The following is a 27,714-nucleotide window of genomic DNA, read 5'->3' as shown; positions in this document are numbered from 1 at the left end:
AGCATCTCCATAGACAGACTCCATATAACCCATCTGGGCAATCTGTTCCAGTGCCTGACCATTCCCACAATTAAAAGTTTTTTCTTGTATTTTTCATGTGCATTTCTTTTACTTATAGGAAAGTTAATCTCTGTAATATCCCAGGACAGCTCAGCATTACTGGAAATACTACAAAAATACACTGATTACTTGTATTAGTGTCCTGACATGTTCATTACTATGTAGCTATCCTTTGTTACATCACAACTCATTCAAGTTTTCTTTTAGTTTCATCTGGTTTAAGGCAATTCTTATGATGTGTCTGTATATTCTGAGGATATGATTCTAACATGGTAGCAGTGTTTCTCACTGCTTTAAAGTCCATACAATCTCTTGTCAAGGGAAAATACAATCTGGTGTGACAGTAGAAATTTAATTTTTTACTCTTTCATGCTCTCTGAACAAGTGGAAAGAGCTACAGAAGATGAGAAATAATACAGACTCAGATGTAATGTTTTAAAAGCCCTTTCTTTTTTAAGTAGAAAGATAGCTGCACAAGATTAACGGTTGCATTGCTAATTAGAAGAAGACAAGTAGGTTGAGGCATCCCACTTCTATGCTTAAATCACATCTACAGTTTCTCAACAAAGTATCTGCTTAAGTCCTGCAAGCCCTGCCTAAAGGCACAAGGCTTTACCTATGTGTTAACTGGGCATTTCTAAATCCATGATGCAAGAAAATCTTACATATATAATTAAAATAAACCAGTATTAACAGTGAAGACTGTAATCTCATAATGTACACAGATTAACCCTTTATTTTAGCCCTCAGTGTATGAAGCAGGGTATTTGTTCTCTCTTCTGGCTGCAAATATCTCAAGCTAACATACAAAACTGAGGCTGATAATTAGACCTGATATAGAGATGTCAAAGTAAGTTAATAGCGAGCGCAAAACTACAACATACTGTTAACACAGAAATCAGTCTTTAATATTATAATTGCGGATTTTTGCCATGCTAGAAGAGACTTTTGGTTTTAATACACGAGGGCAAGATAAACTCCTGGATTTTAACTTCTGCTGAACTTCCAGTCTTGTTCCTCTGACTGTCAAATCTTCAGTCGATGTTTCAAGTTTATCCTTGGTTTTGACATTTTGCTGAGATTCTTCAGATTGCTTGATGGAATGTACAGCTTCAAACTCCACTGCTCAAAAAATCAGACAGAAAAATACTTTGTAGTTATGTTTGTATTCAATTATGAGATTGGATAGTTGAAGAGAGCTGGTTTACTCTTTTCCTCTAAATATACTGTTGCCATAGTGGCTGATTCAGTGCAGAGAATCTCAGGTGACAAAAGCTCAGTGGACTCGAGCTGTGGATGAGAAATCCTGTTGTCCAGCTTGCCACCTAGTGGCTTCCTACAGATGTAGAAGGTATGGAAGAACATGCTTGAGCCCATGAAGATTGTTGAGTGTATTTTCCTGCCTGGGAAATGGACTTTAATCATGTAGAATACCACCAGTAGAATACCACTACCATGTCTGGCATATAAGAAAGCAGAATTTCACAACATCGACCATTTAGAAAAGTGCAGGGAGCAGTGTCTGAAAGGTATGGCTTCAAAGATTACTTTCTTGAACAGAAACAGCAGCAGAATACTACTACTTGTTTGTGGTCTAAATAACAGGAATGAGCAGATCCACAGATAGCATGCAGTTAACACTGCTTACAGATTGTCTGTTTTTTAAATACTCACTCAGTTTTCAAGGGTCCTTTTGTATTCACGCAAGGGGATGACTTTCAGAAATTAATGTGGCAGGCCCTAATCATGTCATTGCAAAGGCAAAGTAGCCAAGCACCAATGCATCACATGCATCCCTTCCTGTGAAGACTTCTGTATATTTGTCTCCTGTCATTAGTAGAGAAACTATAGTTGTAACTAGTACAGGATACTTAGTGAGGTATTTGGAACAACACCACAGAACACAAGCATTCTATATGGCTATTTTAAGTTCTGGGCCATCAAAAATGTGTACTAACAAAGAAATTTAAAACCAAGCACTGCAAACTTGTAAGGTGAGTTCCAAAAATTAGGAAAAGATAAAGAATCAATACCCCAGAATTAGAAATACTATCTAAATGCAGTAGCTTGGTTCATGCAGCAATGAGAAAACACACCAAATTCACAAGCCTGCAACTTACTTTCACAAGTAAAGGTGGCAACCAGAGCTAGCAAGATCATAGCTAAGCACCTAAACTGCTTTTGAAAATGTAACTGCTTATTGTATTGAAATGCTTAACATTTCTTCTATTTGATGTGTGTTAACTTCAGTCAGAAATTAACATTCTGAGATTTTTTTTTTCCAGGATGAAAGAGATATATGTAGACCTGTTGTACAGGCAAACTGAAATTTTCTCAGATGGAAGTTTCATTTAAGAAATTTGTCACTAGATGTTTGCGTATGGCTAAAAGTGCTTCTGAAGGAACACCAACTCAAACAAGTTCCTATTCAGGAGAAGAACGTAGAAATAAAGAAAATGTAGCTAGGGCATTAGTTAATATTTGTGAAACACTTCAGAGATGATGTTTTATGTAAACGCAGAAGAGAGATCCAGGAGTATTTCTTTGATTGGAGCTGCAATGAAGCCAGAGCCTGACCACTGCTTCTGTTTGTTAATATTTTACCAGACTCTTTCTCTGGCCAGTTTTTTACCTACATGGATTGGCTCTTAGAACTGTCAGTGATGTCAAAGCTGTTGAAATTCTGTCTAGTGTGGAAACACTTAAGGTAACTTTTGATCCATGAAGTGTGGAATTTCAGACGACTGAGCTTTGCAAGTTAAAGTGAGAATTAGAGTACAAGAAACTCCCCTATCTAAGCTCAAGTAGTAAATCAAAAAAGTTACTTTACCTCAAAGCAGCTCATTCCCCGTTCTTTGTTAGGCTACAATGTAAACCCAAATTATTAAACCCAGGACACAGTTCTGAGTAATTGTGGCAGTGGGGTTTCTCAAAAGTGTATGGGGCATGAAAATACAAAGTTTCATCTACGCTAAATATGTATAAGCCAAATGGCTAGTGGGGACACAGCTTGCCTTACAGCCTCATTCCCCCTGCATGGAGCCCAGCCTCTGCTGACCCAAGGAGAGCTGATTGAAGCTGGTAAGGAGCTTTTCACACAGGACCACATTGCACCCTTCACAGTACTGGCTTCATGCTAAATGAAGCTGAACTTCAATAGGTGATGTTTACTTTTTTCCCCTCTGAAAAACTAGGAAGTATCTTCAATAGCAAATAATAAGTTTATCAAGATAAATAGAAGAAAATAAATTTCCATTTTCTAAAGGTTTTACAAAGCTCCCCCTCCTCCTGCCTAACATCTACTCTAAAATCAAAAAAGGCTCTACTTTCCTTTGAGGGTGGCTTGTCATCAGCATATGATGTGGATGACCAATCAAAATCTCCACCTGCTCTGAACCTCTGGGATAGAACATTTAAAAAGTAAAGAAATACAGAGGTGTATGTCTTACTTGTACAGCCTATGCATCCCTATGTAGCCTTTTAATATCATCATGGCTTGTACCTATCTATCCCTAGGAGGTTCTTTTTCTTTCAGTAATATAGAACAATAAAAATACCTGAAGAAGAGACCTATGATCCTTCTAAACACTTTCCTTCTACTTATCTGCAGAATTTATATACAAGCTATGAAATCCATCTAATTTCTACAGTAAATTGAAAAGTAGCACATAGAGTAAGGAGACAGAAAATATCTCATAGCCTTTTGACTTGCTTGGAAGCTTACACAAGGTCTGAATTCGATGGTGAAATGAATAAAGTATATAACAGTCCACTTCAGATGTAGTCATTAACTCTTCAAAACACATTTAGTCATTGCATTGTGTAATATGTTGGAAATCCAGCAAATTGCAGGGCTTACTTGACAAGCAAACCATATTGAGTGCCAGAAGGCTGTTTTGTACATATAACATGAAAAAAATGAAACTGTTCATCCGGTTCAGAAAAATAATTTTCAAGCTACAGTTCTCTGTTTAACCGGAAATTCCCAGAAAAAGCATCTGTTGGTGTTATCAGTTTGGACAGAGTTGAACTTGGAAAAAAAAGGTTTGAATAAGCAAACTAAATTGCATGCTTTGTTGCAAATAAATTTTTGTCACTGAACTTGCAAGCCTCAGTGTCTGTCACTTGTACCTGAAAGCTCAGTTCCAAGTCACTCTGTCTGAATTCTATCCATTGTAACAATGTATTAAATTTGATGAATGTATTAAATTCAAGTGAGTGGTTTTAAACAGGAAAGATTGAATTAATTTCCACAGCTCAGGCCTGAAAAATAATACAAACCTTTGCTAAAAATCAGAAGCAGAATTTGTAAATTTAGTATAAAATGCTTCTAAGGTGATGTTTTTCCAAAAAAAGAAAGTTTTGCTTTCATAATTTTTTGTTTCTGAAATACAGAATTCAGTCTTGTGTAATTAAGGCCATCTTTTCCTGGAGAAAAAAGCTAAGCAACAAAAAATCGTATTCTTGCAATGCAGTATTTCAGGGCCTGCATGTTTGAGTGAGAAGTTCCACTCTGGTGTGCCTCATAAATCTGGATGCAGAGATCAAATTAAACTTGGTCTCAGGAAAATATTTTCCCATATTGATTTACATTTCACTTGTTCCACGTTGGCAGTATCCTCTGTCCCTTTTGCTATTTCTAGATCCCCAAAAATCTACATTAAGTTTTGCAACAGTGGCTGGAAATTTCTAGGCATTAAGAAACTGATGTCCTTGTAAGGCTGCCAGAGCTGTTGCATCATACATACAACAGCATGAAACTGCATGGCACTATCAGTAATGTTTCAAATACATCCTTTTGCCTATCCTGTCAATATAGGCCTGACGTGAAATACTCTTCCTATTTCAGTCCTAGCCTCACAAAAAAAGCACATGAATCATGAGTGTCAGCACCATGTCCATTCCAGTCCTGCAGGTCTGTCAGTGCACATTACTTTGTCCCTGCAATGCACTGCTGTTACTATTATACACTTATAATCCACTCTTCATTTTGAAAGCCCTTTCAAGTATTATTTTTTCTTGTGAGCTACTAAAGATGGTTCATTGCCTTCATACACTGGTTTAAAAATAGATGTAACATAGGCTGGATAGGACCTGTGGGTGAAATGTCAGAGTGCTTATCACGCCCTTCCCAGAATGTACCTTGACACAACTTGTGTTCACCGCCACTTTTCACCGTGCAGCACCAAGAGTCTGGTTCTGTCTTCTCCAAAATCCCTCACTGGGTAGTTAAAAAGCAGCAGTCAGACGACTCATCGACTCTTTTTCACACTGAACAACCCAGTTCTGTAAACTCCTTGTGTATTGTGTTCCTGTGCCCCAGCCACTGGACTCCAGCTTGTCAATCTTTTGTACAAGAGGGTCCAAAGGTGGACACTGTGGCCTCACAAGTACCAAATTGAGGGGAACAAATCACTTTCCTTAATCCAGAGATTGCGTTCTTGTTCCTGAAGTTCGTATGTGATTAATAGCATATTAATAGCTATGTAATGTTAATGCAGCTCATTTGAGAAGCCTAAATGGCTGTCATATTACTACACAGATACTGTCAGATCTCAGGAGTAATGATGATGATAAAAATAATAATATCAAGGCAAATAGCCCAAGCACTTCACATAAACCGTACAGCGTTTTAAGAAATAACTTACTGAAAGCTAACCTCTTATTAAAAAAAAAACCAAACCCAAACCCACTTTTACTGAAACATTCTGGAGAAATGTTTGTCCATTTATAAAGATTAAAGAAAGGTCTACAATGCCTCTAGGGAACATACTCCACTATTATCCATCCCTAAAGCTTTTCCAATAATACAATCTAAGTCCATTATTTTTTGTCCTATCCACAGCAGGTGTTAGTTTACCAGAGTTCAGCCAATGAAGGGTTACTTCGTGAACAGACCAGTAGTTTGAAAAATTAAGCTTCAATATATAATAGCTGCCATTAAAAAGTTTTTTAACAACTTCCCCTGTAAAGAGGCTACACTTTACTGCACATATCTTACAAATGGTGTTCTTGCTATAATTTCCAAGAACACGTGTTGATTTTTGTAGAAGTATAACACTAATTCATGTTCAGTCCATGACCTAGGTTTTACCTTCTCCTGTAATCCTAATCCTGGCACTGTCTCACATATAAAAAATTGTGCCTGCTTCTACTTTTTCCCATTCCAACTTCCTGCAGTGGGTATAAAATTCTATGGAATCCCTAAGCATATACCAGCATTATGCCTGTGTTGTCACCTTTGGCTTTTAGGTCCTAGCACTATAAGCAGTATATTGTAGTAAAACCCAGCCAAAAAAAACCACAATTAAATAAGGATTTGGAAATTACAATTTGATATAACAGTTACTTGTCAACACATGAAGTGTGCAGTTCTCAAACAGACACTTTCATATCTGCCCTAGCTAAGTTTTAGACTAGGTCAAAACAGAACTTGCATTTTACAGGAGTACTTAATAAAAGTGAGAAGTATTTGCAATGATGGCATTTAAACCAGACAGCTATACACATATTCCTCTTAATTCCTACTTCTGCTGGCAACTGTGAAATTCCCTTCAAGTAACTCATTCAGATTCTGATCATAGGACTGTAACTACAGGAGCAGTATGTAAAAGAATTAGTGAACACTGACAGAATCCACTGTACTTTCACACTTCCAGAAGAGTCAAATATTGAGACTGCTTTACAAAGCAGGCTTACCCTGGCTGCTGTTCTTTCGAGGACTGAGTAGAGAAAGGCTTGATCCCATGTCTAAAATTTGACAGAAATTATGTGCTCTAGAGGAAGAAAGCTGGACCTGCAGGACTTGACTAGGACACTGACTGAGCAGCTGAGTTTGAACAATTTTTGTGGATGTATCTGTCTCATCATTTTCAATAGAGAAACTGCCGAATCTCTGCTGAACCTGTTCAAATTCAAACATGATCTTAATGATATACATACTTTTCACATCAAAGACATCAGAAAATTGGTTACATTTCATAGTGGCATCTTGGACTTGGAAAGATAGAGGGTTTCAGCAAGAGGCAAGATAAAAGAAAATTATTAATTTTAATTTTGAAAGGTTGTACAAAAGATTAATTACAACATCATGGCAGTGATTGAGAAACCCTAGTTTATTTAGTGTTAACAAATATTATTTTGTACAGGAACAATGCATAATTTAAAAAAGACATAGTTTTTTAAGTCTTCCAGGAGATGACTGTTGAGCAATTCAAATTGAAAAATCCCAATGAAAGTCAATTACATTTATCATAAAACTGCACAGTACCTCAGCAGATGGTAATTCTGGTTCTTCCCCACAGCTGCTTGGAGCTTCTTCCTTTAAGCTACGGCAGGCAGTAAGAGAAGAAGACCTTGAAAGATGCTGTTGCCTTGCACACTGTGGCTCCTAATGTGATTAACATTAACATTAGCACAAGTAACTCATGTTCCCTAAAACTAACACCCTTATAGTTCAGTTCGCTGTTACACTGCTAGATTTAAAATAATCAGTTATAAATAATATTAAACAAAATTATGTTCCCTTCAGATCAACAGGGCCAAACTACCTTTCTAATAAACCTAGTATCAAATCTGTTCAAAATCTACATTTCCTGGTGCTGTTACTATCACCTTGCTTGTTGCTCAAGCTTATATTGTCAGGGTCCTTTTTCATTTTTGTATTTCCCCATGATTAAATTAGAGAAGAAAACCTCCAAAACGATACCTAAAACCCCAACTAAAATAAAGCAGCTATGGAAAAGTAAATTGTCAGCAGCTAAAATAAACTAATTTACTTCTTGAAGGTTCACCAACTTTCAACTTGTGGCAACTAAAGTGAGATTTGATGAAAAGCAAACTGCTTCAGCCCTGTCAAAGGAGATGCAAATAAACATCGAAGTCTTTTGCTATGTATTTAAGACTAAAGAAACAAAATGTGAGCCCATTATGTAAATAATTGACAGTGAAATTCCTGTAGCTCTGACAGTAACTAATTGTCTTGGTTCTTTGTGAGGATGGAGATCTTGGAATGTGGGAGCATATGTAGCCTGTCCAGTAAGAGTCATCGCCTAGAATAAAAACACCCAGACTAGAATAGTTGTCTTTGGAAAGTCAACCGGGAGCTCAGCTGTAGTGCAGGAGTGAAGCCTCAGCAGGTATGTTCTGAGTAAAGAGCAGCCTGGAATGAGAGTACAGAACAGCCTGGATATAAGAAGGACCATCCTTTATAGTCTGGACAAATGATGAACTCAAAGGTTCCAGAGGCTGAAAGATCCTCAATGACAGCCACTTCAGCTATGGCCTCCAAGAAACCCATCAGGTGAAGAGGTTGAATTTCCAGAGTTTAGTTCACCATCTGGAAATTCACAGTCAAATTCTATCTCTCCAAGTGCCACAGTAATACTGTATTTTTAAAATCTATTTATTTTTACATAAGCAAGAATCATCTTTAATATTTTTAACATAACACGGGAGAGATGAGATACTTAGAAAAATACAAATACAGTATCTTGCTCATTAAAAATAAGGCAAGAGAAGACTGGGATGGATGGATATGATTCATTGGTCTTAATTTGAGAGTCACCTAAGTTGTAAGAGCTATGAAATAAAGAATAATTAAAGAGGTGGAAAAGGAAAAAAAAAAAGAGTGGTTTTGAATTGTGGCAGTTTTGTCCAGATCTGAAAGTCACTTTTACATATGTTTGGTATAAGCATTTAGCTAATCTTTTTCAGACCTCAATCCCAGCAGTGGACAGATGAAACACGCAGGTCACAAGAGGTCTCCTCAACTGGTTTGCTGAATCCTAATTTCTTTTGTAAAAATTATTTCCAGTGTTAAAGTTTAATAAACAGGTCACTATTTCTGAAACAGAGAACTGAAAGTTCAAGTGAACAAATGATGCCATCCTTGTGACTTTAGGTTAATGAGGTGATCACAAGCACCCAGAAAAAAATTATATATCCACAAGCACACTGAGGTGTTCCACAGTAAGTTCATCTGTTGGCAGACCACATTCCAGGCATCCTGCACACTCTAACAGCTGCCTCACCTATTCTCTTTGAAACCACACAAGAGGGAGATCAGAATCATATGCTCAGGACTGTCACCTAGGCCAGAGTTGAACTTTTCACCAGGAGTTTGATTTCACAAAAAGTTAAAGATTTATTGCTCCAGAAGTAGCCCATGCCACTGTGCCCTAGGATGCAGCATTGATATGCCAGTGAGGCTACGTATGTGATGCTCCCTAATTCTTTTCTCTGAGAATCCTCCTCATGCTACAGCAAGATGCTAATACTTCTTGTGGCAGTGCTGTTGTTACAACTCTTGATCAAGTCCTCAGACTGTCAATGAAGAGCTGACAACCAGTGCTGCATTTCTGTTTTGCCACAGAACTCAAGTAATTTGAATCTTCCCCAGTCTCACAGCCCAGAGGGCTTTCACTATGGTATGTCTTCACTCATATTTTTGAAGCAGACACTAATACTTTTGACATCAAAAGAACTCGATTAGATAAATTTGATAAAATATACCATAATCTCCAGCTTGCATTGCATTTATCTGATTGACATGTTACAATCCCTCAGTTTCTGCTGTCTTAGACTATCTGCAATATCTGAGGAAGAATAAGCCTCCATTAGCTCTGGAAAGCTACAGCAGGATGACAGTTTATCACTGTCAGATGGATGGTTTACAACGTTTGCTCACACTGCAACCTTTAAAACTTCTTCATTGATTAATGGGTAGTAAAGAAGAACAGAGACTTATTTTCACTCAAACAATCAGTTCAGATTTGGTTACAATTGACTCTAGCAGCACAGCCTTTTGGATTTCAGGCAACCTTTCTCTACCAGACAGGAGTGCCCCCTTCTGCCATGCAGAAGCTAAGAGGAATTCAAGTACCTGTGATGTGATGTCCAAATGCAGTGTTTGTCCCTGCCAGGTTCCCTGAGAATATATTTGAAAATGTTGCCATAGATTCTTACAGATTCACCTTAGCCAATAAATATATGTATTCATCTTCTTCCACAAATAATATGCCTCTTGTGGGTGAAATAATCCTGCATATTTTGGATGCTTGGAGAGCTTTTTCCTTTCAGACTCAAATGTGTGAGCCCTCCAAAACAGTCCTACTTGTTTTTACTACTGCTCTTTATTCAAGAGAAGACCAATCCTGTGCCAAAGCTGCATAGCTGTTTGTCTAAAGACCTGATTGCCTAAACACTATGGAACTTGACCCTGTCAGTACTTGTTCTCATATTTAATTGCTGGATGATCTTTGCCCTTCAAACTTTTACAGTATTTTCTTAGATCTACTAATCCAGAAGATTTTGTAATTATTCCAGCTAACAGCCCTGATGGGTACAGTCATGTGGCTAATCTGTAGTGCTGTTTTACTTCACAGGAAAATAAATATATCTGCTTTTGGCATAACTAAACTGCCAAAAATTTAGTTGAGCCAGCTGAGTCACTTAGCCTTCCTTTACCTAATTTGTAGCACTTACTCTGAGCAACAGAGGTTAATATGCCTTTTTTTTTTTTTTTTTAGCATTACTCTTAACTGTAAGAAAAATAAAATATTAATTAGAATGTATTTACATTGGTTGTTTTTTAAGAAACTCACTTTCGTCATTCAAATTGTCTGGCCAGATGATTCATATACCTAATAGACCTTGGCCAACCAGATAACATCTGAAGAATTAATGATAATTACAAGCTATAAACCATACAGGATGGCATGCTCAACATAAATGCATGGTTATTCCATCTTTTTAGAATGTGTCTAGGTTTGAAAATATTTAAGACAATTTTTGAATGTATTCAGATGATAAGATTTTCAAGTAGATAGCAGAAAGTTGTGATTTCTAAGTGCAATCTGACCAATAGTGGGATTATTTCCTGTGTGGTTTCGTATTACCTAGAGGTAATTCTACAGATCTTAGTAGGTGAAAAGAGAAATCTTTAACTTTTAATCTCTTACATATTCCCAAATGAAATTTAGTAATCCACAAAATCCACTCTAGTCTAGGCTCTCAAATATTTGTTTGTTTCAATTAGGCCAGGTAGGAATACATAAAGGGAGAATTAAGAATAGAGGACATTAGCTTAAATTAAGCTGATTTTCCCCCCCAAAGGCAGAGGAGCTCGTAGTTTCAAATTGATATGCTGGAGGCTGATTGTTTGGAAATCAGCTCAGCAGAAAAGAAACAAGAAACCTGGTGGGCTGCGAGTTGATGAGGCAGCAATGCATTCATGAAACCTTCAGCTAACAACATACTCAATTGCACCAAGAAAAGTACTGCCAGCAGGTCAAGGGAGGTGATTATTCCCTCTACCAAGCACTGGTGCAACCACATTTAGAGTATTTTGTCCACTTTCAGGGTCCCCAGCATGAGAAAGACATGAACATAATGCAGCAGCCACAAACAGCCAAACAGCAAATAGCCAAAAAGATGACCAGTAAATTGGAACATCTGACACAGAAGGAGAGGTTAGGGCAGCTGGCCTTGCTGGCCTCCAGAAGAGATAGACTAAGAGTGATCTTTTCAACATGTAAAAGTATCTCATGAGGATATTAGAAGGAAATAATGATGACTGAGTTGGAGTCTTCTCAGTGGTATACAGTGGAAGACCAAGTGACAATGGGCAAAAAGTTTAAGTACAAGACACCTTGCTTAAGTATAAGGGGAAAGAAAACCCCAACCAAATGGCAGCTTTCTGTATTGTGAGTGTAACCAAACACTGGAACAACTGCCCAGAGTGGTTCCTGGAGGAAGTGTTTCCCCAGCTAAACTTGGTTAATAATTCTACTGGAGTTTTTATACCTCACCCTTTCTAACAAACACTGTTTACTGCCTTCAAAACTACAATGACCATCAACCGTTCTGACTCAATCCTCACAGGAACAAATCTGCTGATCAATTAAGTAAAGTACATAGTGAAATCCTGACTATCAAATTTACTGGGAGATCTGCCACTAGCTTCTAAGGAAGCCAGGATTTATTCATTAGTCTCTCTGATAAAAGCTGCAATTTAACTATTAAAGGTTGTATTTTAGTTACAAAATATGAGATAGGTTAAATATATATCCTGCTTTCATACATGGAAAAGGTGCTCTTACAGTCATTTGGACATGAGTGCTTTAAAATTCCACCACTGTGAGTATTTGGAAATATCCTCACTGATTAATCTTTTTAAAGTTTATATTAGAACAGAGTGCAAATCCTTCAGAAGGCCTTTCTTGCTTGGTTAAAACTAAGCCTTATGAAATTTGTAATTTAGGATTGCATTTAGACTACATGTTTACACTACATTCAGAAACACATGTTTCTGAAATGCTCGGGTTGAAGCTCATGTTTAAAAATATTACTTTTGAGTCCCAAGCCCTTTAAACTTATGGGGAACCATTTGGCTTGTGGGTGGTCACTAATGGTGTTTCCCAAGGCTCAGTTTTAGGGTTAATTCTCTCCAGTCTTTGATCAATGCCCTAAACACCTGAATTGAATGTACACTATACTGGCTGATGATATTAAATGAGAAGGACTCATTGATTCCCTTGTGGGTAGAGAGACCTTACAAAGAGATCTTGACAGACTGGAATGCTTAGCAATGACCAACTGCATGAAATCTAATGAGAGCAAAAAAACTGGATTCTGTACCTGGGGATTATAGTCATGAATGTCTGTATACACTCGAGGGACAAGAGGCTGGAGTGCAGCCCTGAAAAAGGAGATCTGAGGGTTTTGATTGTTGGCAAGCTCAGCGTGAGTCAACAGTGTATCCTGGTGGCCAGGAGTGTCAGCTGTGTCCTCAGTGTGTTAAGCACAGCATATCTAATGAGACAAAAGAAGTGCATGTCCCACTATGCTCAGCATTGGTATGGCCTTACCTTACTGTGTGCATTTTTGAGCTCCACAATATGAGAAGAATATAGAAATACTAGAATATGTCCAAAGGAGGGCAACAAAGATGGTGAAAAGACTAGATGGCTGGATTTATGAGGAGTGGCTGAGGACACTTGGCTTGTTCAGCTTAAAAAAGAGGAAGCTGGTGGATGACCTCATTGCTCTCTGTAACTTCCTTCCATGATGGGGAAGAAGAGTAGGAGGTGCTGATTTTTGGTTTTTGTGTCCAGTGATAGGATGTGGAGGAATGGCTTAAATCAGCATCGGGAAATTCAGACAATTCTTCCCTGAGAGGGTGGTCAAGCAGTGGAACAATCTCCACAGGACATGGTCATGACCCCAAGCCTTTCTGTGTTCAAAAAAATATTTGGGACAATGCCTCTAAGCTTAATGGGTTAACTTCTAGGTTGTCCTGTGTGACATCAGGATTCAAAGATTCTCACGGGTTCCTTCCAGCTCTGGATATGCAGTGATTCTATGGAATCTTCCAAAAATAAATTTGAGCTAAACTCAGTAAGAGTAATTTAAATGTAGAATTTTAAGTTGTATTCATAGAATTAGAACTGGATTAATGGCTTATTATTGGTAGATTTCAAACAGCATATAATTACCTCTCTTGAGAGTCTGTGCTGTAGATGCTTTAGAGCTGATAGCTGACACTGTGTTCTTTTTATGCATTCTCTTGGAAGAAGACTACCAGAGGCAATACAAACCATGCAGTGTTTAGATCTAACAGGATGCCAGAGTCCTATAAAAGAGAGAATATACTGAGGAAGGCATTCCTAGTTGATATTTTGTCAACAATATTACATTTCCAGCAAGTGTTTACAACAGATATAAATGAACCACAGAACACAGGCCTTCTCATTGCAGATGGTTTCAATGCTATGCAGAAATGGGCCTCATGCTTTTTTTCCCTTTGCTTCATTGCCAGAAAAACTATGGAACTTAAATATCCACAGTGAAATCTTTTTATATTATATATATTCTTAATTCAAGTTTACTGTACAGTAAGCTTATTCTGCATTTTCTTCCACTTTCCCAAAGCATTAGTTTTTATTCCAAGAGATACACTACCTCTCTTCTTGCTCATAAAGTCTTAAAGTAAAATTCCAGTTCCCACACTGACATGTAGGTACCAGGGAGTTCTTCATCTAAGATGCTTATCAACAGAAGTCACTACATATCTTAGCATCTCCTATCACAGGATAATCTTACTTGCAAGGATAAGTACCAGTCTCACATGAGCTATGCAGATCAAGGATCAGTCAGGTCCAGCATGCTTTTTTTAATAATAAAACCTAGCTTTCTCCAGCTCAATGGATTAACTGATTACCCTATTTTATTCTAAATATATAGGCTGGCACTTTTCTTTAGAATAAATTTACCTTCCTTTAACACCAATCCAAGTTCTGCCCTGAGTCTGTTTCCCATTTCAATCAGCTGCCGCTTTTCTTGGCTCAGAATTGAGATTTTTCTTGCTGCTTCCTTGAGTTTATTTTGCATTCCTTGTAGAGTGTGTTTGACACTATACTGACAACCAACACCAGCATCTACATCAGGTAGCTGTTGTCCAAAATTTACCATGTTTTCTTCAAGAACTTTGGGTTCTGGGCCCTGAATAAAACAGACAGTGCTTATAATGAATATTTTAAAAGTGAAGTCTGCAGGTTCATGAGGGGTCAGTTGAAGAAAAAGTGTAAAATTGAAGGCTACAGTCAATTTTTAAGGGCCCGTTTTCAAGATTTTGTTAGCAGTATAGGGCAAATTAAACTGTGGAGCAAAACAGTGTAACAGCCTGAGACATTCCCACAGATATTGGAAACAGCAAGTGTAAAGTAATGTATAACTGTAAACTAAAGAGCACTTAATTTTAAGATAAAATGTGGAAAAAAACTCTTTATACCAAATAGCAATCTGCTGCAAATCTCTCTTTGTTTAATCATTGTGTATATTGTTTAATCATTTGTACAGACAAACAAAAGGAGTAGATATGACTTAAAACATTTACTGAAAAGTAAAGATTCTGTAATTTGTTTTGTTTCTGCCAACCTGAGTCCACCTGCACATAAACATAATGATAAGGTATATACCCAAAAGATCACATCCTTGTTTTTCAAGACCTATATACTGTGTTCTTCCAGCCCCCAAAGAGGAGACTTTTTGATATCTATTTAGTCATCATTCACTGAACAGTCATGTCCCTATAAACATTTTACATTTCACACACAGCCATAATTGTTTTACAATTCCTCATTGGTATGTTTACTCTTTTACATATAATTGTAAAGTACACTAACTGTACTTTACAACTGTAATTGTTAGTACACTAACTGTGCAATCCAAATCAGTTTTCAACTAAATCACCCTAGACAATGTGATTCAAGAAGTACACATTGAAAGCTAGTAATCATACTGAGAAAAACCACTGTTGCCTTCTTGGGCCATGCAACTCCCATGCTCTTATTTCTTTGGATAGTTTTAACATAAAATGGAAGGCTTTTGAGAACCTACAGGAAAAGCATGCAGGCCTACAAACAGTACAGAGGAGAAAAGTAGAGAAATTAGTGCAGGACTGGAGTCTAAAAATACTAAGACAGACACCAAAGAGAAAGGAACAGCACTTTGATACACATCTAGCAATTTGTATAAAAGCAAGTAATACAAGTAGCCACAAATTATTAGAGTCTACCTTTGTCAGTGATATTGACATAGTAAAGCTTAACATAAAGAGAAGTGAAGGCAATAACCAATTATGGCACCACTGATTGTCACACTGTGGATCATGTTCACCAGATCAAAAGACAAAAGCACATCACCTGGCTGGAACAAGGAAGGCCATTTGCTTTAACTTTTATTTTCACCAAACTTTTCAGAAGAACATTCCACAGCATTGCACAGAAGATGTTTTTTTTAAAGTGACAAGTTGTAGAGTTAGGAGTGGAACTCAGAAATCTTTTTTACCTTTAGATCTATGTCCAGAGCTAAATTCTGCAGTACAAAAGAAAAAAAAACACTGAAAAGATGGGTACTAAAGAAGAGTGGGAGGAAAAACTCTCCTCAGGGCTGATACAAAAGAAAAATATATGTACATGCAAAAATTTACATGCTATTTTTACTACTTTCCACAATAAACTTTCCTCTTCTTCTTCAGTGCTGGAACCTGTAATTTCTAGATTACGGTGACAGAAACTCTGTTATTTTAAGTGGAAAAAAGAAAACTCACTATGGCTCTCCTTACTGACTTCACCTGCACCCCTGTGTTTAGTTACCATTATTGCTCAAGAGATTCTGAGCTTCCTGAGATAGAAATATTTTTGCCTGTAATTCTTCATGGCCTTAAGTACATCCTTAGCATGCAATTAACAAATACGAGAAGCACAGAGAAAATGTGGGAAAGTGCTAAAGATAAGCACTGCAAAATCCAGTAAAAATTTAAATGAAGATTAAATTGTTTTTAAGATATTTGCAGGACTGCTTCCAGCTCAATCTACATCTAAGAAGGCTTGTCATGTACCAAGAAAGAAAAAATAAAGCAGACAGCAGAAATAGGCAGGAAACAATAGTTCAACTTCAGTGAAGACAGCATCAACTACAATTCCAGCATTTTATTCACTTGAAGTTTTGCCCTGAATATCCTCTATTTGCTATGTGTCTATACATATAAAGCATCAGTAATTCAGCATTTCACACTGCAGGTGTAAATCACTGCCTGAAATTGTTCCTGTTCTCATACCCAGCCATGAGTATTCAATTATAATTTAGCATCATGAAGCAAAGGATTAGCCTCTGGAACAGAGAAAGTTCATTTCTTATCTCACAGTCTTTAAGGCAAAGTGACTATTTTTTAAAGGCTCTATCCTCACTTACAGAAATGCAAAGAAAATCAGAATGCCCCTTGGATAGTAGTTTGTAAAACATCTATTTTCTGACAGGGGAGGCGGGGGGTGGGAAATTGGTATAGAGTTCAGTTGTCACCTAATTCTGAAAGTGGCCAAAGAGAAAAAATAAATCTGCACTGTCTATACTGGCACATAATGATTTTCTAAATATAATATGACAGCATGAACAAAAACTTGCCTTCTGTATTCAGCAAAGAGAAAAAACAGATTAAACATGATCTGTGCATGGTTGGTTATGCATGTTTCTGCATAAAGTTCCTAAGGCTCATAAGTTTTATTTAAATATTGATATTGTTTCAGTTTTTAAAGCTCTTAACTTTTCAATCAAGACTTCTCATGCTTATTTATTACTTAGCTATTATTTCAAATTTCTTGAATTCAGATGGTTACAGGTGTGTTTTAACAGTAAGATTAAAACACTGATACTGGCAGATCTTACAGATGACAGTTAGAAAACCCCGGGTTTTTAAATTGTTTTTAAAACTGTCTTACTTCAGACTCTGTTTACTATGTCACGAAATTGCTGGGAGAGAGGAAGAGGAGAACATACAGTGACTTACTCCTTACACAGAATTAGATATTTGTCCCAGTTTTCAATTCCATAATGATTTTTTTCCAAGAGATGTCACTGTCCCTTTAATGCTGATGTTGTTCTTACCCTTTAAAATAACCCAGTGGGAATGGTGTTTCTAAACCCTTGAATGGAGCAAAATATGCTCCCACACCCAGTGGGTTCTTCCTTCATGGGTGGTGAGCATTCCAAGACAGTACTGGAGCTTGGTACTTTCTCCTGGTCATACCGAGTTGCACTTGGTATTAAAAAAAAAAACACCAAAAAACCCCCAAAAAGCAAAACCAAAACCAAAACAAAACAAAAAACCAAACAAAACCAAAACCAAACCAAAACAAAAAACCCAAAAAAACCCAAAACAAAACAAACCAACCAACTAAACCAACCAAACCAAACCAAACAAAAACCTACTAAGATATGGATTTACAACAGAAAACCTGAAGAGCTGATAGACAGTGGCTTAAGCATTTGCAAGTGGGAAAAAACCCATTAAAACTGGCTTGCAAGATCAGAAGTGACTTGTGCCAGGGGATGACTAGTAAAAATCTATTGCCTAGAAAGAATAAGAGTACATTTGGCTGAAAAATCTTTGCTGGCTCTCATCTGACCAATCACATAAGCACATATTACTTCCATTTATAATATTTACTCAAAAATAATATACTAGGTATTTAATTACACACACACACATACATACAGATATTTTTAGGTAGTTTAAACCTCACCATACCTCTTCTGTGTTTGGGTTTACTGTACAATCCAACTTAGGTGAACTGACTTTGATGTTGCTCAGTGTGGTTCCAGTTGAAATTTTGTTTGTGCTCAATGAACCTAAAAGAGGAGTATAATATGAATGTATATGTATTTATAGAGAGTTTAGGGTTTCATAGCAAGAGCTGCTTCAGAACACTGTCTCATGCATATATATGTCTAGTTACAGAATCACAGAACCATAGACTTAGGTTGGAAATGACCTTTAAGATCATCAAGTGAAACCAGGAACCTAACACTGCCGAGACCACCATTAAACCACGTCCTCAAATGCCTTTTAGACACCTCCAGAGATGGTGACTCAACCATTTCCCTGGGCAGCCTGTGCCAATGCTTGAATAAGCCTTTTCAAAAGAAATTTTTCCTAATATCCAATCTAAACCTCCACTGGCATAACTTGAGGTAATTTCTGTTGTCCTATTGCTTACTGCTAGGAAAGAGAGACTGATCTCTACCTCACAACAACTCCCTTTCATGTAGTTGTAGACAGTGGTAAGTTCCCCCTGAACCTACTCTTGCATTCCACTTCAGTAGATATACTGTAAATGGATATACTGTAAACCCCCATGGCAGAGGGGTTTGCTCTAGGAGATCTTGAAAAATCCCTTTCAATCCAAACCATTCTGTGATTCAACATACTGGCTTCACTATCAGGAATTCTGTCATAATTTGTAATATACATATAATTGCTTCACTCCTGCAAAATACATACGTGATTGCTTTTCTACTGATAATTTTGTAGTGACTTATAGCACATGTGTGTGTGTATCTGTTTTCACTTATTAGTGATTATTGTTTTATAGTAATTTGTGATACAGACTCTCAAACTCCTGTGTGCCTGTGTATGGTGCAATCTTGAGAAGCCCACAATAACAATTTCTACACACTCGTGGATTGGGCAGCCCTCATAGGTTGTGACCCTGACTACTAAATTTTCTTAACTGAATTTAAAGTTCTTTGTCAAGAGTTGTCACCTTGCTCTGTAAGCTGTCTGTCTTCTGTTAGAGGAAAAGAAGACAACATCTGCTCATCAAGACTCTCCATTTCCTTCCTCATTTGTGCAATAGCAGCCCGAAGGCTGGCATTCTGTTCCTGTAGCTTTTTTATTTCCAAAGCAGGTACATCTTTACACAGAGAACTTTCATCACCATACTGAAATATCTGGAAAATAAAAGTACAAGAGAAAAAGAAGCCTTCATTACTAATTGACACATATTCTCTCCACATCACCACACACACAGATCCCGATGCTTTCAACCCATGAACATACATGAGAGGAAAAGTACCATAGAAGGAGAATAAATTTTTTTGTTTATTGAGGATTTGCCAGGGAAAGAAGTGCTACTTAGAAGATGAAAATAATCACTATTCTGCTTTTACAAGCTCTCCGAGATTGTTAAGGTGAATCAGGGAAAGGCACCAGGACAAAACAATGCAACACCCAGATGTGAATTTTGGGGCCCAGGACTTCACCTCAACCTGCAATATACATATGAACCATCACAGTTTAAACCAGAAATACAACTGTTCCAGATTTTTGTAAATGGAAATGAGTCTAGAGAGAAGACCATAAAAACCCTAATAAATCAGAATTACTTGAAGCACTCTTTCCTTTTCTGTGCATTTGTATGCTATTATTAGCATGCTTTAGTTAGACAATCATGATCTAAGTCATACTAAAATACAAGTTATAAGCAAGATCTTCCAGGCTGGTGTGTTTCACATTTCAGTTGCTGCTCCTAGAATGACTACTGTGGCATTTCAGGCACACTGCTGGGGTTTCAGACCAATCTGAAGAAAGGACATGTATACTGAACATACTGTACTAGAGTACATTTAAATTTTAATCTTTCTTGCATCAGTCATCTGAACCAGAGGCTAGCCAGGGCACTACTCTTTCTTTAAGAGGACTCATTGACACAAATGTCTTAGTAAACTTTTTTTCTTCTGTTTGTTTACACTTCATTTCATACAGAAAAGGTTCTCAACTAGAATAACAGACTTTTAAATTTTGTAATTTAGTTTTTTGAACACCAACCCTGCCCACATAAAGGAAGATATAAAAAGGTTTTGCTGAGATGGGTACTGCTTATTCTCCACGCCAAAAGTGCAAAAGCCAGAGTTTTCTAACAACCAAAAGAAAAGAATGATATGTGAAGTCTTGTCAACCACACTTGAAGAGAAAGTGAATACTAAGAAGAATATAAGAATATAAAGAAGAAATTATGCCCAGCCCTGATTCTGTTGGTATCTCAACGATCAATTAGATAATCAGTTCAGTTTGAGATAAAATTGGAAAAACTATTTGCTTGATGGCAAGTTTTTGCTAGCAGTCTACTTTAATCTATAATAAAAATTGTCTCCAGGAAGTATCTTCTTGAATCCAATACTTTCTGCATTCAGGAACTACTAGGCTTGCTTAGCACTGTTTTTTCTTAGCAAGCTCTGATAACATGCTCTGAACTGGTCACTGCTGAGCACCTGTAGCTGCCCAGTAGAGTGCACTGCAGCATACACTTAACTTTCACTCTTTTACCAAAGACAGTTTTCTACTCTTAATGCATTATCCTTCAGCGTGACTTCAAACCAGCATTACATTTGCAATTTTGAATGGCTTTTTAAAATACATGCATTTTAAGAGGTAGCAATGAAAGGAAAACTAGCTAGTATACTCAAATACAAGACATTAAATTATTTTAAACAGCTGGCATATTAGTATTTTGAAACATTGCCTACAATTTTAACTTTACAACTTCAAAATCTACCCTGACCTGCAACTGACAGAACCTCAGGAATGAGGCTCCAGAAATTAATTCTTCCCATTTGACTGCCATGATGGTACAATACATTGTAATGTTTTGGAGCAATTGTCTATATCCAGCTTGCTCCTTTTGCCAGTGAGTAATGAATGAGAGCCATAATCAAGCCTGTGACACCTACTCTGTGTATTCCAGGCTAGATATGTCTGTATTTTGAATGAAACATTTGAAACAGATGAAGTGTTTACAGTAAGTCCAGTGGAAACAAGGCCCATAATGTTGTTATCTTAGAATGAATTCATCCATGTCTACATTTAGTGTTATCTAACCTGTTTCTCCTCTTCAGGTGAAATGCTGTGATTAAATGATGTTTGTATTGTCTGTTCTCTCTCAACAGTGAAAGCAGAAAGAACAGTCTTCACTTCATGCAACCTGCAGTCTGTTTTCTGTAGATCAGCTTCAATCTGGGATGGAAAGAAAGGAAGGGAGGTAGAGGATGTCAGCAGCTCAATGACAAAGGGATAAAAGAAAAAGAAAGGTAAGAAAGGGCAAGGCAAAGGAAAAGGGAGATATAAAGAAAAATAAGGAAATCAAGGATACTTTAAAACATAGCACAGGGACTTAAGCACATCCCTTTTTTCTCTGTCAAAAACTGCCCTAAGAGACAAATAATTTAGCCTCATTCTCTTATCTTCTTTATGTGAAATGGAAAATGCTGATTTATCTCCCTCATATTTTCACATGCTACAGCTATTGATGCCTATGAATCATTTTGGAAAGACAATGATAAAACAAAACACAAGAGTAAATGCCAGCATTCTGAACTTCACAAACAAGTGCTTCCTCTGTACTTGTAAGTTCAGGACAACTGGGCATTGAGAATTGTTAGACCATTGTTTAATAAAATTTGTACACTACACAGAATAGGGGGGTTTTTCCATACAAAAATACCCAAGAGCTTTTCAGAACTAATACTGTTCCCTTGATAGAATTTAAGTGGTACTGTGATCTGAAATTCTTTCTTCCCTGCAGCTGCTCTAAGACACATTTTTCTTCTTTTGCTACAGTGGCAAAGGAAAAACATCTCTCAAGCCGACTTGATTACATGGAAGGCGAGAAAAGGCCACTATTAGAGATTGTTCATGAAAATTAATCTGGTCTCTGATAAAATACATGTGATGGACTGCAGTGCACAATACAGAATTACTGTTTTACAGATTTCTGAAAGAAGGCTAAAGACATATTTTCCTGAGAAACACCATGATGGGAAGATTCCATAGCTCTCTGTGCGATGATTCTTAAACAGTGTTAATTTGAATTTCTCACCTCCTCTCTTGATGAAGACAGACCATGTGCTAGATCCTCTGATTTCTGATAAAAATCACATCCAGCATTCTCACAGAGAGGCTGCCAGTTCAGTTCTGTTTGCATTTTACTCTGTTTCAGAATCCATTCTCGCTCAGCTGCCAGAGACAGGTGTTGGTTAGACCTATGATACACAGCGCAAAACTGTTGATTTCAGCAGAATAAATACTAAGGGTGTTTTGTGGGTTTTTTTTTTTTTTGTGTCTGGCTTTGTTTTGTTTAATCCAGCTGTTTATTGTCGTCATCTTCTTTCCTTGTTCTATATTACAAATTACCTATTTTATTTTGTTCTGTTCTATTCTTAGCATTTTACTGAGCTAATGCATTTTATTTGCTTAGAGCTCAGTAGTCTCTTGAGGGTCCATCTGTATGGGTATTTAGAATCAGCTTTGGAGGTCACTTCAGCTCAAGTGGCATAAACTGCCCTATACTGCTCTCAGTACTTCCATCCAGAGCATGTTTCTGTTTTGCTGATATGAGAAATGAGATACAAAAGAGCTAGTAATTAAAATTGCTGCATTGTCAGGGTAAAATTTCTAGGCTAAAAGGCTGCTGCATTTACATACCTTGAAAACACAGTGTAGAAACAGACAGAAGGCGCAAATTTTAGAAACATTATTAGAGATCTCTAATCAAGAAATCAAGTCAGAAAACTGCAAAGATCAAAGGTTTCTTCTGAACTGCTATCAGAGTTTAAACTGCATCACACAGAGTAAGCAACATGGGCAAATTTACATTTAATAAGTATACATGCAGTTGCAGTTCTTTTGTTCTTGCTGAGTGAACAACAGTTGGTCATGAGATCGTTACAGTAAAGACAGTAATAGGACAAACTGGGCTTAGATCCATTTTTTACAGCAGCATCCTTTAAAGAACACCCAAGACAAGTAAACCAAATCAGAAATTAAACTCCAATCATGCAACATTCAAGATGCAGGAATCCATGGATACCACTAATGGCCAGGTAACCTTTTGCTACCCTAAAGGCAAAGCTTATAGGCAGAAATAATTTATTTTATTGCTCACAACACCTATGCTTTTTAAGTGGATAAAAACTGTTCACAAAGAAACCATGACTTTTCCAGAAAATTAAATGGTTGCAGTGAGCTGCCATCCAGTGGTTAAAATGATAAAGTATTTTAAAAAGTGTTTGAGAAAAAGCTACTTTGATTAATTAAATTGATCAATTACAACTGAAAAGAAGAGAATGAGCTCACAAGGGACTTTGTCTAATTGATACAAAATCATGTTAGATTAGGGGAAATAACTGCAGGAGATCCAGTGACAAGCAAGAAAAATGTGCTTCTTTCATTGTAAGCATGAACAATGGAGATAACTTTTTTCTTCTCCAGTGTGGTAAGAGAAATCATGTGTATTAAATGTAGCCTTACACTTGCAGACAGCAGCTAACCAGCTTTATCACTGCAGTTCAACCACAGAATGCACCACAAAACAACTCCAAATCAAGCCAGTGATCAAATATTCTTCAGATTCTCATACTTCTTCGGGTAGATTCATAAACTGTCTTTGGGAAGCCCATGAAAAAGAGAGTTCTGGATGAAGATTCATTATTTTAGCAGCACTACTATACTGAAGGCAGCGAGACTTGGACTGGCAGGAGTTGGTTGGAAGAGGCAATTGCTTAACAGTGCCACTTCCATTTATATTATATATTGGTTTGGTTGACAGGACAAAAATTAAGTGCTCTAGTTCTAACAACAAAACACCTTCATATGTAAACTAGTAAAAGTAATTCCAGTATCAAAAACATTTTTATACAAAAACAAAGAAGGGAAGTTTTGTTGTTCTTTAAAGTTTGTTATATAAAAAGAGGTGGTATAATGCCTCTCTAGGGTATCACAGTTAAAGATCAAATTTCACCGTTAGTAAGATGATCCTTTTATGGTGAAATGATACAAATATAAGAAGCAGAAGGGGGGGAAAAAGTGCCTTGTAATTAGGAGTATGATAAACAGTGTACATTTATCCATCTCGCCTAAGGCTACCTCTGCTTTCTAAATACTGATGTTCCCTGCAGTTTCAAGGTTAATAAATTTAGCAGTGTGCTCACTACATAAAATAATCTTATGCAATCTCACATTACTAAACATATTCTTAGCAATTCCTTACAAGGGGCAGCTGTCAAACAAGCAAAGCAACAGCTACTACACAAGCAGTGCATAATTTTCTAAACTGTAATTACAACTCTAATCAATTTTTAGAGGAATTAAACAATAGGAAAAAAAAATCTTATACAACTATAGCAATGTTAAACCAGAACATGCTAATTAAAAATGATAGCTAGATGGCACTGCAGCAACATAACATTGCTTGTCCAACAGTCTTATACCAGTTTCTGACATCAGCATCTTCCAGTTCTTGAATCTTTTGCTCCATGTGAAGTTCCAGGTTCACATAATCCTCAGGCAGATGACCTATTGTGACTATTCCTAGAGCTGTAAACAAAGATAAATTTACATTAAAAAGCATGAGAGAGCCACATGTAAAATTTTTTGAACAATAACATGTAACTATTAATAGATGATGCTGTAATTTCCTAAAGAAACAGGCACCAAAACATCTTTTTCTCCTAAGTTAGTGGAAAGCAATTATAATAGTATATGTTATTTCCCAAAAACAATCCTTCAGAAGGTTAATTGCACTCAGAATATAGAGGATCTGCTGAAAAGTAGTACAAGACCTCCACTTAAGTATAACTGAGTTCTCCCTCCACTCAAAAATTTGTAACATAAAAAAAAAAAAAAATCAAAACAAGGTCCAACCAGCAGAAACCTTTGAGATACATTTAAAAATAGAAAGACACAGCTCTGTATCTTTTCCCCTCCTCTCCCAACGTTTTAATTGCTATCAACAAAAAAGTTTCTCTGAGATCTGGTGGAAGAATACCACTAACATCAGGATTTCAAACAAATCTGAGGAGCTGATACTGCTACCAAGACCAGTAAGTTCCCTAATGATACACTGACCCTTTTAAGCTCTGCACTAATCCCTTAAAGACTTAACAGGTTTGCTGCAGCCTGTCACACAGCTATACAAACCTAGACTGTGCAATTACTGTTGTGCTGTTCTGGAACCTTCTATTTACTTTCAACTCTATATTACAGGTTTTTTGAGTAGCTGAATGACCATTGCATTTGATTAGATAAGACTGATCACATAATACCTACAGAGACAAAACTCTGAACTAAAACAGGAGAGTAACAAACAGCTAAATGCATATTCGCCTTCATATTCTGCTAGATTTAGTTTTTAAATTTACACTTCACCCGAAGTAATCTGAATCCTATAGCCAGCATTTATGCATACAAACCAAGTCTACCAGAAATGCTGTCTCAGTGTAGTCTAGACGTGCATTTTTACACCTCCCTTGTTCATCCCCAAACCCTAAGGGCAAGGCAGATCAGAAGAACGATTGCTGTACTGTGATCAGTATCCAGCTCAGCCTGGCAAAGAGGCAGTTGCTGGGTTTAAGAGACTCAAACTGCTCCGTCCATTCCCAAAGGATATGCTCTATGTAAAACTCCTGAACTGGCTTTAAATGAATTTGCATATACACCATATTAACATCAAACGTTTAATAACCTTTGATGAATTCAAGAGTCTTGCCCAGATCACTCACAATAACTAAAAAATATTATTTTAAACTTACCCAGCCATCTCTACATTATAAATGTAGTTGGATCCAGCACAGTTTACAGCACTTTACAACAATTACAATTTAGAGAGACAATAATCCCAAAGAGACTGTTATTGCTGCTGATAGTAGTTATATGAAACAAGAACAATGTGCAGACAGAACTCAAGAAAGAAGTGTTTATTCTCTCCACCCTGCAAGCTTGCATACACATTTCTCTTTTCTTCAAGATATGTATGATGAGTCAAGGCACTGTTCAGCCTTCTCTTTTATTAACAATATTAACTGCTGTGCCCGATTTGCCTGCTTTTAGTTTAGAAAGAAAATAACGAACAGAGAGCCTGTGCTTTTACAGGAAAAACCCTATATTTGCTTCACATGCACCTCTTCCTATCGTTTATTCTCCATATTTGCCTCATATCTAATTATAAATTCTGTAGAAAGAAAAAAACCCAAAAAAACCAGAACTTTTTTTTAAGCGATATGGATGCTTAAAAAAAAAGTTATTTCTATTCAGTTCTCTCCAGGATTTGGAAAAATCTCTGGAGTCAATATAGCTTCTCTCACTGTACATTATTATTCTGTGTCACTGGTTGCAGATAATCCTTCCTGAATAAACACAGGGATACAGAGAACAAATCGGACAAACATGTCTTTCAAACAGTGGCTCTTTAATCTCTTTAAATGAAAGAGAGATTTTCAGACCAGAAAATGCTATGCAATATCTCTGTGCTAAAGGTTGTCATAATTTAAACAACATTTTTCCACAAAAACAATCAAGACAACTCTAGTTCTCAAAACATGAGTCACTGATTGTTGGATCTGAGAAGTATAAAAAAAAAATCAAGCCTGCTCTTCCCAGGTATACTGAGGAACAAAACGTGCTTAAAGACACAGTGATCTGATGGTATTTTAATTCTGCCGGGCAAGATGTCACATTTATCCATAAGTTAATTAAAACAATGTTTTCTCATCATATTCTGATTCTTGCTGGCAGCGATCAAATCACGCTACCATGCACACATAGTCTAAGTAGTATCTTCTCCATTTATGTAAGGACAAGTAGATAACTTTTTAAAAAGACAATCTTCGGGATATTCATGAATAGTATACTGCCTCGCTGCCTATAACATGCAACACTGAAAGATCTGTTCTTTCTGTATCACCCTTTCAGCTACAGCTCTTCCAAATGCATCAGGTGGCATCCACAGTTGAAAAGATTAACTAAATTTGAAGTGTACAGAGGGAGGAAAATACAAACGAGTATCGGCAAAAGACAACAGTGCCAACCGAAGGACTGGCTGGCAGCAAGCAGGCTCCGCAAGGAAGGATTCCGAGCAGAGGCCCGAGGGGAGAGGTTCTGAGGCAGAAGAGAAAATGGCAGGCAGACTGTGGAGGTCAAACCCGTTAGACGAAGGCAGTAGAGAGCAGCACAAGATGATGCTTTGGACTCAGGGACAGCACAAGAGAGGGCGCTCAGGAGGAAGGGTGCAGAAAGACAGTGGGTCCCCAAAGAGAAAAAAGAGCGCGAGATGGCGCAGGCGACGCGTCGGGAGCTCCGAAGAACAACCTGCAGCACGGCGGGATGCTGTGCGACCACGGCGCCTTCTGATGGAGAAGCGCAGTCACGAGTCGCCTCCCGAGGGCACGAACCGGCAGAGCACTCCGCTCAGGGCTGTAGGTTTACAGAGACACGGCGGGCCCGTGCCCTGAGGCGCTCCGGTCTCCACGGCGCCGCGGCGCCAT

General features: G+C 37.4%; 1 protein-coding gene across 5 annotated transcripts; it reads right to left on the bottom strand.

The window, feature by feature from the left end:
* Positions 1-941: 941 nt before the first annotated feature.
* On the bottom strand, positions 942-27,714 carry CCDC57 (coiled-coil domain containing 57). 5 transcript variants are annotated; one of them, XM_066332168.1, is made up of 11 exons: positions 27,539-27,714; positions 24,664-24,769; positions 22,275-22,437; positions 21,278-21,412; positions 19,164-19,350; positions 18,149-18,249; positions 14,334-14,562; positions 13,557-13,693; positions 7,331-7,450; positions 6,760-6,964; positions 942-1,182 (listed from the first exon to the last, which is right to left on the bottom strand). In XM_066332168.1, the coding sequence occupies exons 2-11, from the start codon at positions 24,708-24,710 to the stop codon at positions 959-961; spliced, it is 1,548 nt and encodes a 515-aa protein (XP_066188265.1). In that variant the 5' UTR covers positions 24,711-24,769; positions 27,539-27,714; the 3' UTR covers positions 942-958. The 5 variants fall into 5 exon arrangements, with proteins under 5 accessions (XP_066188265.1, XP_066188266.1, XP_066188268.1 ...); XM_066332169.1 differs by having other exon boundaries at positions 22,275-22,411; XM_066332171.1 differs by lacking the exon at positions 6,760-6,964.

This window comes from Sylvia atricapilla, chromosome 18 (genome assembly GCF_009819655.1).
Source record: "Sylvia atricapilla isolate bSylAtr1 chromosome 18, bSylAtr1.pri, whole genome shotgun sequence".
Lineage (NCBI taxonomy): Eukaryota > Metazoa > Chordata > Aves > Passeriformes > Sylviidae > Sylvia > Sylvia atricapilla.
The sequence above is the reverse complement of the archived record's forward strand: the minus strand, read 5'-3'. Positions and strand labels throughout refer to the sequence as shown.